The sequence below is a fragment of the Balaenoptera musculus genome, chromosome 3 (assembly GCF_009873245.2).
Source record: "Balaenoptera musculus isolate JJ_BM4_2016_0621 chromosome 3, mBalMus1.pri.v3, whole genome shotgun sequence".
Classification (NCBI taxonomy): Eukaryota; Metazoa; Chordata; class Mammalia; order Artiodactyla; family Balaenopteridae; genus Balaenoptera; species Balaenoptera musculus.
In genome coordinates, this window is record NC_045787.1 from 115,476,653 (window position 1) to 115,487,462 (window position 10,810).

Genomic DNA, 10,810 nt, shown 5'->3' on the forward strand with positions numbered 1-10,810 from the left:
CTGGGACAATGACAATGGGCACCACTTGCCCTTAAACTTCTGGCTTCAAGGTCCTGCTATGACTCAGGCCCCAGCTGGCCCTGGAGCAAGAGCACTGGCCCCTCCTACGCATTCATTCTCACACTGACCCAGGAAAGGCTAGACTTGACAAATCTGACTCAGCCTCCCTTGAGTGGGACCCCTGCCTGGGGTGTCCCCTTGATCACCTAGGGCACATTAGTGATGGCTTCTGAGAGGATCAAGCCTGTCCATCACATCCAGCCCTGCATATGCAACTTGAGCACGTCATAGCCCCTTCACACACTGTTACCCCACCTTAAAAATAGACACAGCAGAAGAAAAACACACACACACACACACACATACACAGAACACACCATTGTCCTTTCCCCTTTCTCCATTTGTGCAGACTAATAAGCTGTTTGGGAGAAGTGTAAGAAGGTGCAAATGTGATTCACAGGTACAACGTTCTTGTTATGTGATGGAAACTGATTTCCCAAATTCACTGTGGTCCTGGAACCCACCATCTTTGAACTCTCCAGTCAGGGCTTCTCACAGACACATACACAACACATACACACATAGCCCTTCAAGTTGAGAGAGTTAAATTTACCAGGGCACTGGGGTAACCAGGGTTGTTTATGTAGGAAGGAATTTAATACCAAGAGTAAGAAGGGACAGTGCCTACTAGACAACCAAGTAGTCCTTCCCTAGGCTACAACCCCACACCCCCATGGGCCCCCACTACTACCCAAAGGAGGGAGGGAGGGGAGTAGCAGGGGCTGGAGACTCGAGGAGCATCCATTCTGAACACAGCAGTGGCCTGACAGGTGGTGGTCCAAAAGGCAGGCAGGGAAGAAGGAAGGAGAGCGTCTTTTGCCTTTCACCCTACCTCTTCCCTGGGGTCCAGGCCACTGTGAGGCCTCAGGGAGGTACCCACAGGGATTGGAAGGGTCAGGATGGGGACCACCACAGCAGAGAAGGCAGAGGTTGGGCATTACAGCCAGATGACAGGAAGGAGACGACCATTTTATTTTTCCCTGGGACGCTGGCGGCTGCGGGTCTGACGCGTCCCCGAGGCTTTCTTATGCTTCTGGTCCAGCACCTGGGCCATGTAGTTCTCCTGCTCCTTCTGGATCCGGAAGTCAGACACGTGATTCCTGCAATGGAGCCGGCTGGGCATGGGCTGGGGACAGCCCAAGGGTAGGGACCAGAGGTCTGGCTCCCCACTTCCATCAACAACCCCCAGCCTGGCCTGGACCCCTCACCTGAAGATCTCTTTCTGCTGGCTGATAACTTGCTGCAACTCCTTAATCTCATTCTCTTTGCCATTAAGTATATCTTCTTGCTTTATAATGTGAGACTCAATTTCTGTGGGGGAGAGAGGCAGGGAGGAGGAGTGGTTCCCATCCCATGAGCTCCTTCCTGAAATAAGGCATTCCCTCAGGGGTCTTTTCAGAACTTGGCTCCCCCCACCCAGGGGTTGTCCAAGAGGAGTTGCTAATACCTTCGTAAGAATGAGTTTATTATGGAGTCATGATGGGGTGGGAGTGGAGGGCACAACATCTTGATGAATGTGTCAGTGACTTTACGGCTTTATTCTGGACCAGGTAGCTCACATGAGGGCAGGCAAGGGCCCTTGGAGATAGATGGTCAGCCCTGCCCAAAAGCAGGAGGATGAATGGCTCCTGCCCTCAACTCCTGCAGCTCTTTACAGATATCACCTCCTTGGCAAGACCCTTCTTAGTCTAAAATCACAACCCTTCCCAATACTTCCTATCCCCTTTTCCTGCTTTATTTTCCTTCTTAGCACTTATATCTCACAGACCATACATTTTGCTCATTAGTCTTTTCCTCTACTAGGATATAAGGTCCACAAGGACAAGGATTTTTTGTTTTATTCACGGCTTTAACCCTAAGGCCTAAAATAGTACCTGGCACGTACTAGATGTACAATACTTTTATTTGTGGAATGAACAGGATGTCCCCTGGGCCTTTAGGTCTTAGAAACATCACCTAGTTCAGTCATTTCAATCCAACCAGACATACTGAGGACCAGCTGGATGCCCAGCCCTGTGTTAGGGCTTCAGGGGAGAAGACAGGATCCCTATTCCACAGGGCGGGTGGGGAGGACCCAGGGAGATAGTGGTGGCAAAGCTTACCCCCAGATTAAGTGCTCATTAGAAGCAAGCGTAAGTTTTGTGTCTTGGGTTAAAATCCATTGAGGCTGTAGGGATCTGGGGTTGCTTCATTTACATAATGTCCCTCAGGGAGTCCTGGAAAATTCTGATCCTCAAAGGAAGAAAATCCTACTGCTTTTAAAGGCTGGACGAAGATTAACTAGAACATAAGCTCTGAAAATGCAGAAATACTGAAGCAGTGAAGGTTTCAAAAGAGAAGATCTGATAAAAAGTTAAGGCACACGTTACAGAGAGAGACATGGGTGAAGGAAAAGAATGAAAACATGGGCTCACTGGGTCACAGGACCAGGACTATTGAACCTCCTTCCCCGGGTCATCCAGTGAATCCAAACTGATTGCTTGTGAAGTTCTTATGGGAAAAAAGTATCATAAATGTGTTTGAATTTTTTAAAATAAATGCGAGCTAAATTTAGAATAAACGGCACCCAATGAGAGAATGGTTAGAAAAGCCTTTTGAGAAGAATAAGGAACTATGTGAGTGTAAAACTGGAACCATGCAAAGGGAGGTGGGGGGGTGGGAGACAGGCCAGGGGGTAGCTCAGGTCACCAGGTCTCCTCAGGTGAGGGCTTATGCCCGACTGGAGGAGTTCAGGACATTCTTGGGGGAGGCGGCCAGGCTCCTCCCCGTGACTCACACACCCTCCACAAGCAGACGCAGAGCCCCGAGGCCCTGGCTGCTCTCTAGGAAATGTCCTAGAGGAAGGGCCTCTAGCAGCACCAGGAAAGACCCCTAGGTTCCTTTTAGGAAGTTGGGGGATGTCCAGGGAAAGGGGAAGGACTAGGAGACCAGCGTCCTCGGGTATGGAGGCACTGACTGCCTGTTGGGCTCCAGGAGGTCCTAACAGGAGCTCTTTTTTTTTTTTTTTTTTAATTAATTTATTTAATTTATTTTATTTTTGGCTGCGTTGGGTCTTCGTTGCTGCGCGCGGGCTTTTCTCTAGTTGCGGTGAGCAGGGGCTACTCTTTGTTGCGGTGCGTGGGCTTCTCATTGCGGCGGCCTCTCCTGTTGCGAAGCATGGGCTCTAGGCACGCGGGCTCAGTAGTTGTGGCTCACGGGTTCTAGAGCGCAGGCTCAGTAGTTGTGGCGCACGGGCTTAGTTGCTCCGCGGCATGTGGGATCTTCCCGGACCAGGACTCAAACCTGTGTCCCCTGCATTGGCAGGCGGATTCTTAACCACTGCACCACCAGGGAAGCCCTAACAGGAGTTTTTGATCAAACAACCATGAGGCTTGTTAGTCCACTTGGCCAGATCAAGATGGCAGCCTGCTGGCATCTTTCCAGTGACAGTACTCACCAGGGGAGAGAGAAGGCTGCACTGGTGGGTAGGGGGTGCCCAAGGCTCCAGGTGGGGGCCCATCAGGAGAGACACTGAACCTCTTTTGGGCTTGAATTCTGGCCTACTCAAAATGAATGCTGCAGTGAATGAAGGAAATGTCGTATATGGAATTCACATCTACTTCTTAAACTAGGTAAGGGGAGTTTAAACTTAAACTAGGTAAGGGGAGTTTAACATTCTGGGAAAATGAAAGGGGGTCCCAAGGTCTCAGGACACTGGGTAGCTCACTGAAAGTGCCCCACAACTCAGAGCACCAAATGAGCCAACAAGTGGCCACAGGCATCTGCATAGAGCAGACTTGAAACCTAATGGCCCACAGACATATTTTCCTTGGCCCATACAATACTTAAAAAATTTCTAAATCAGTTGCCAACACTAAAAAGTCAGAAAAGCTTCCATTAAAATGTGGTTTCCAGTTTCTTTTTTGAAGACCTGACAGTACTGGGCCCCTATTCCCATGGCAGAGGTGCTAGGCCCTTGAGAGGGGGCATGGTTCTCCACATTACCACAGTCCCCACTCCTCCTATTGGGTCCCCAACACTGAAACTAAGGGTCAGCTTCCACACAGCACTGTGCTTGCCCCGTTGTTCCTCTGGTAACAGAGTTATGAGTAAAGTACACTATTTCTAATAGTCACCAAAAGTGGGAAAACAAAAAGGTGGACTAAGAAGGTCATATGTTTCAAGAAAAATGGGAGCGAGCCCATTCCTTTATGGCCATGAAGAATACTGTACACCAACTACTTCCCTCATTTCCGTGGCCTGCCTGGTCCCTGAAGGCCTTTGCGAAGGTGTGGCCCGCCTGGGCTTGCCTGTATCCTCAGCCAGGGACAGAAGTTGGGGTGAAACCCTGCTCTGGACACAGGCACTGGGCTGTTAGGGAAGAGCCCACGTATGTAAGCATGGGAGGGAGCGCGGGCCTCCCGCCTACCATTGCACTTGGTGATGAGCTGGTCCTTCTTGCTGGACTCCTGCAGGGCTCTGCTCTTGACATTGGAGAGCCTGAGTGGAGACGATAAGAAAGGGTGGGAAGGCTGATGGGCAGATGGGACCCCCAACCGTTCCCCCACTACCAAGGCCCACTCACGCCTTTTCAAAGGCCAGCTTCTCTTTCTCCAGCTGTTTAGACAGCACCTCTACCTCTCCGAGGGCAAACTGCAACTTCTCCTCTTCCTTGGCCAGGAGAACCTTGGTCTTGGCATGGGCAGCTTTCTCTTCCTGCAGGGGCAGCAGCAGTGACCTCATTACCCCAAGCCACGTTGGGTCTCCTAGGCTCCCTTAACCAGCCCCCTTTCTCAGAAAGGCACATAGAAGCCAGGGTACAGGAAGATTCTGTCCTTACTCTTGGGGCTGGAGGCTCTCAGAGGCTAATACTCAATGACTCTACCCAATCACAGGGATCCTGGGAAATGGGGGAAGCTTAGAAGCTGACAGAGGCCATCACTTACCACCAGCTTTTTCTCCACTGCCTGGAACTCTTCTTTACTGACAAAATTTTCGTCCTGGAGAACCATCTGCAACAGAGCCTGGCTCAGGGAAGGGCTGGGGTGGTAGGGGTTTCTCTAGGGACCAGGACTGAGGATAGATAATGGGATGCCCAGGGCACCTAGGATGACACTGGGGCCCAGAGAAGGGAGAGTTCATTCCACAAGATTCACTGATGCTCAGCTCTACGTCCTGCCCTCAAGGAGCAAGAAGTCTCATGGAGAAGACAGCCCATGGCCACCACTTCTAACATGGTGTGTGCTATGATGGAGGTTCCCAGAGGAGGCCCCTGACCCGGCCTGGGGAAGGGTCAGAACAGCTTCAAGGGAAGGGGATGTCAACCTGATATCTGACTGCTAAATAGGGGTGGGCCAGAAGAAGAGGATGGAAAAGAAAAGTGTTCCAGATGGTGAGAACACACATGCAAAGGCCAGCTGCCAACAGAAAGACGTGGGCACCTAAAGGTATGCAGGTAATTCAGTGTCCAGAGCTGCATACTACCGTTAAAGAAATAGATGTGAAGTCAGTTTTATATGTCCCCACCTTCTTACCCAGATAAAAAACAAAACAGAAAAACCATGAACTCCAGTTGGCCAGGATTTTACCATGCCTGTCCATGTAATCTGTGGCTCCAATGCTTTGCACCCATGAACGGGGGTTTGATCAAAAAAGCAAAAGCAAAGGGACATAAAGGGGTTGGAAGCCCTTAAGTCAACATGTGAAGAGCCAATTCTGTGCTTACTGCACTCAGCATGGGGAGGGGATTCCATAATAGTAAGGATGTTATAGTTACTCTGCACACAAGGGCCTTGGGAAGTCAGTGAAGTCATCTGCAATTAGAAATGAGGAAATTGGGAATTCCCTGGCGGTCCAGTGGTTAGGACTCCAGCTTTCACTGCGAGAGGCCGGGGTTGGATCCCTGGTCAGGGAACTAAGATCCCGCAAGCCATGTGGCGAGGCCAAAAAAAAAAAAAAAAGAAATGGGGAAACTAAAGCTCAGTGAATAGATGGGCATATCTATCAGGCTCTGCACAACCAGTCAAAGAGAGTAGGAAACAACTTGGCTTTGACTAAAATTCCCTGGTAAATATTCACGAGACACTGCCCCCTTTTGGCTCCACCTCTACCAGACGGAACACATCTGGGCCCCGCCTCCTCGTGATGACGCTATTGGCAATGTGCTCTCGGCCCGCCCCTGGCATCGGGACAGGGTCTGGCCCCGCCCCCACCACTTAGGCGTCCAGTCCGGCATCCCCCAGCTCTTCTGGCTGCGTACCACGTTCCTCAGCTGCTGGATCAGTTCCTCCTGAGACTCAATCACGTCTCGCAGTTGATCGAAGGCGAGACACACTGATCCTGACCCTCCCGGCGACCACCCGACGGGCGTCGCCATCTTTCGCCCCCGCCAGCTCGTTGGAAATGGCTGCCGCGGGTTGCCTCCCCGCTGACGCCCACCAATGAGAATGAGACGCCACAAAGCACCCTGGCAACCGGGGCGGGGACTTCCTTTGTTAGCAGGGATGGGGCCCGCCTCTTAAAGGAGCCGCTCTCTTAGAGGAGCCGCCTGGGGAAGAGAACCTCCAACACCGTTAGTAATTTAAGTTTATAGGGAATTTGCACATCTATTATATGATATGTTTCTCACGCAGTCCTGAGGAGCGGGCAGGGCCCGGCTTATACTTACTGTAAGGGCTGAGGAGCAGGCAACACTCAGACACCAGCCCTCAGCCTTCTCCCAGGGCCCATTAAACTGCAAGACCCTGAAGCAAGGGTCAGCTGAGACAACCCCTGTATATTTAGCTTCACATGTCTCTTTATTCCACTCTAATCTCTAAATTTCCCCCATAGTATGAGACTCCAGCCTCCTGTGATCTTTATTCCTCCTAGGAACACACTTAGTACTTAGGGGGCCTGAGCCTAAGCAATGAAGGGAAGCTCAAGAATAGAAAAGGAGAGTGGCTTCACCCAAGATAAGAGTCCTCACATTCTGGTACCAGGCTCTGGGCAGCCTGAAGAGCCTGAAGAGATTAGAACTGAAGTCAGGCATGAAGGAGACTTGTAAAATGGAGGCAGGGAAGAATAAGGTGATCACACATCCCCACCAATCCTCACTGAGGGCTTGTTTTGAAACCCAAATAAGATTACGCTCAGGCTATTAGATATTAGCTATTACCAGAGCTAATATTTATCGAGTATTCACTATTTCATGACACCATTATGCCTTATTAGTATTATTTCATGTGATCCTCATAATAACCTTGTGAAGTAGGTTCTAATGTCTACATTTTACAGATGAGAAAATGCAGGTTCTATGAGAATGAATAACCCAATAAGCCAAGGTCACCCAAGCTAGTGAGCCTTGGAACAGGGTTTTGACAGAGGCAGTCTGATTCCAGAGTCCATGTTCTTAACCATGATGCTGTGCTGCATTTTGGTTGAACATAATGGATTCTGAAGTTATGGAATTTGAAACCCCCAAGTAGGAAATGACTATATTAAGAAGGAGTTTGGAAAAAATGTTGTCGATGACCACAAAGGGAAGTTGAAATTAAATAATTGGAGGTAAGCCACTTAGGCTGCTCTCTTTAGCTGCTTAGGTGCCTCTTTCTGGCTGGATGTTGTGACTTGACAAACAAACATGGCCATTCCTGTGGCTCTCCCAGTGGTAGCCCTTGTTTTATCTTTCCTTTTTTATTGTGTCTGTTCTCATGTCCTTGAGGGCAAGGCCACCTCTGTTGATCAGTTTTTAAGGGCCTAGAGCTGTAGAGTCTAACAGAATTTCTCTGATGGAAATGTTCTGCACCGTCCAGTACCAGCAGCCAGTAGCCTCACGTGGCTCAGCAGTACTTGAAATGTAGCTCAGGTGACTGAGTAATTGCTTTTTAAATTTTTTAAAATTCCAATTAAAATTTAAATTTAAATAGCCAGGGACTTCCCTGCTGGCGCAGAGGTTAAGAATCCACCTGCCAATGCAGGGGACACGGGTTCGAACCCTGGTCCGGGAAGATCCCACATGCCGCGGAGCAACTGGGCCCGTGCGCCACAACTACTGAGCCTGGGCTCTAGAGCCCGTGAGCCATAATGGCTTACGTGCTGCAACTACTGAAGCCCATGTGCCTAGAGCCCATGCTCCACAAGGAAGAGTACCCCTGCTCACTGCAACTAGAGAAAGCCCAGGCGCACCAACAAAGAACAAACTGCAGTCAAAAATAAATAAATAAATAAATAAATAAATGTAAATAGCCATATTTGGCTAGTGGCTACTGTATTGGATATCATGGGCCTATAGGGTGCTCTGTGGTTTATGTGCCTCAGGACAGAGACCTCTAGGAACTTTGTCTTTCAAATGCGAATGCTCCTTTGAATTACCCTGGACAAAGCTGAACATTGCTCTGGGGCAGCGATCACTGAATCTCCCCATGAACTCTGTCCCCTCTCTAGGGTCTTTTAGGAGGTGCTGCTTGATGTTCCGTTGCCACTCAACATTCACCTCCGCCAGCTGCCCTTCACATTTAGGACAAAACCCTAAAAGGCTCCAGCAACCAGTTCCTGAGGATGGGAAGTTATGAGCAAGAGAGAACCCTGGATCCAGGTCCGCACCCTGCATACTAGCATGGACATGAGGGACGGTCACCCTGGTTGGGGACTGCCACGAACTCCCACTCTATGTCAACAAAAACTACAGGTTCTTAGCCAGCTGGGGCTCAGCAAAGCTCAGGATAACATGACATCACAGATAGCTTTGTGATCCTGCCCTGGGAAGTGCTGCCTTTCCGCACAGGCTTGTCATACTGGTTGATGTTCTGGTTATCTACTGCTGTATTAACAAGCCACCCAAAATTTACAGCTTAAGAAAATCACTTTGCTCAGGAATCTTCACTTTGGGCAGGGTTCAATAGTGAAAGCTTATTTCTGCTCTATGTCGTATTGCCTGGGATGGTTAGTGGGGTGGGGGGTGAGGGTATGAGAAGCTCCACTCCCAGGACGGCTCACTCGCATAACTGGCAAGTTGGTGCTGTCAGCTGGGAGCTCATCTGAGACTGAGGACCAAGGTTCTTGGTTCCTCACCATGCGCCACTTGGGCTTTCTCATAGCATGGTGACTGGGTTTAAAAGAAAGCATCCAAAGTGACGAAATGGAGGGAATACCCTGGTGGTCCAGTGGTTAGGACTCTGTGCTTCCACTGCCGGGGGCCCGGGTTCCAAAACAAAAAAAACAACAACAAAAAAACAAAGTGACGAAATGAGAGATGCCAGTTTTCTTAAGGCCTGGCCCTAAAAACTGGCATAGTGTCATTTCTGCCCAACCCTATTGGTCAAGGAACCACAGAGTCCGTATTCAAGCAGTGGGGACACATCCTGCCTTTTGATGGGAGTAATTTCAAAGAATTTGAGCTGTACTTCCAGAGGAAGTCCTGACAGGTGACATGTCATTTCCTTCAAGGTTCAGTTCAGATAAAACCAGACTGGAACTTAGTCTAATGGGGGAGACAGATAATAATCAAATAAACACCCAAATAAATCCCAATTTAAGTCACTATTCAAGTGAATAGCATTATAGCTATGAGAGGTACAAGAAAGAGAGGAATGAGAGTAATTTAAAAGGAGATTTAGCCCAGCCTGGGGTGTCAGGTGTGAGGAAGAGATGTTTGAGCTGAATGAAACCTATTAAGGTAACCAGGAGGCACTTTGCAAAGGGGGCAGGGGCAAGTGAATGGGAAAGGCTTCCAGAAAGAGGGAACAGTATATACAAAGTCCCTTGGGCAAAAGGGTTGGCATAGTGTAGTAACTAAAAGGCTAGTATGGCAGAAAAGAAAAAGATGTACAGGACAAGCAGGGGTAGAGGCCAGAAACTTGTTACAGCCTTGTTAAGTATTAGGACATACTGAAGACTTTGCTGATTTTTATTATGGGGGCAAAAGAAAGGTACTGAATATTTTAAGCAAGAGGGTGACATGCTATAATTTATGCTTTGAAAAGATCTCTCTGGTTGCAGCAAGGTGTACGGATTGTAGATGGCCCTAAGTAAATGCACAGAGACTACTTAGGCAGCTACTGCAGTGGTTTCTGTCAGAGAAAGTGGATGGTAGTTGGGAGTCAGATGGTATCAGAGGAGATGAAGAGAGAAGATGGATTTAGGATGTTCTGGAGGTAGAATTTATAGGACTTAATGATGGAGGGGATATGGGAAAAAGGGAGTCGAGGTGTTTGGTTGTCTACTGCTGCAGACTACCACAAAATGTAATGGCTTAGGGCTTCCCTGGTGGCGCAGTGGTTGAGAATCTGCCTGCCAATGCAGGGGACACGGGTTCGAGCCCTGGTCTGGGAGGATCCCACATGCCGCGGAGCAACTGGGCCCGTGAGCCACAACTACTGAGCCTGCGCGTCTGGAGCCTGTGCTCCACAACAAGAGAGGCCGCGATAGTGAGAGGCCCGCGCACCGCGATGAGGGGTGGCCCCCGCTTGCCGCAACTGGAGAAAGCGCTCGCACAGAAACAAAGACCCAACACAGCCATAAATAAATAAATAAATAATAACTAAAAATTAAAAAAAAAAAAATGTAATGGCTTAAAACAGTAGCCAGGGGACTTCCCTGTCGGTCCAGTGGTTAAGACTCTGTGCTTCCAATGCAGGGGGCGCGGGTTCAATCCCTGGTCGGGGAACTAAGATCCCACATGCCGCTGGGCGCGGCCAAAAAAAAAACCAAACAAACATTAGCCAGTGTATTATTTGCTCACGGTTCTGCAGTTTGAAACGGGCTTGGCAGGGCAGCTCATTTCTGCTGTGAT

At 49.3% G+C, this 10,810-nt stretch overlaps 1 protein-coding gene across 2 annotated transcripts; it reads right to left on the reverse strand.

Annotated features, from left to right (window-relative positions):
* Nucleotides 1-588: 588 nt before the first annotated feature.
* On the reverse strand, nucleotides 589-6,440 carry SPATA24 (spermatogenesis associated 24). 2 transcript variants are annotated; one of them, XM_036848455.1, is made up of 6 exons: nucleotides 6,299-6,440; nucleotides 4,986-5,051; nucleotides 4,625-4,755; nucleotides 4,469-4,539; nucleotides 1,269-1,371; nucleotides 589-1,160 (listed from the first exon to the last, which is right to left on the reverse strand). In XM_036848455.1, the coding sequence occupies exons 1-6, from the start codon at nucleotides 6,413-6,415 to the stop codon at nucleotides 1,031-1,033; spliced, it is 618 nt and encodes a 205-aa protein (XP_036704350.1). In that variant the 5' UTR covers nucleotides 6,416-6,440; the 3' UTR covers nucleotides 589-1,030. The 2 variants fall into 2 exon arrangements, with proteins under 2 accessions (XP_036704350.1, XP_036704351.1); XM_036848456.1 differs by lacking the exon at nucleotides 1,269-1,371 and having other exon boundaries at nucleotides 642-1,160.
* Nucleotides 6,441-10,810: the final 4,370 nt, after the last annotated feature.

Bases quoted from the DNA above. Each gene is read 5' to 3' on its own strand.
- SPATA24 (XM_036848455.1), bottom strand. From the start codon at position 6,415: ATGGCGACGCCCGTCGGGTGGTCGCCGGGAGGGTCAGGATCAGTGTGT. The intron at 4,756-4,985 runs GTAAGTGATGGC...CTGCCCCTGCAG, and splicing joins CAGTGGAGAAAAAGCTGGTG to GAAGAGAAAGCTGCCCATGC. The intron at 1,161-1,268 runs GTGAGGGGTCCA...GCTCCATTGCAG, and splicing joins CAGCAGAAAGAGATCTTCAG to GAATCACGTGTCTGACTTCC.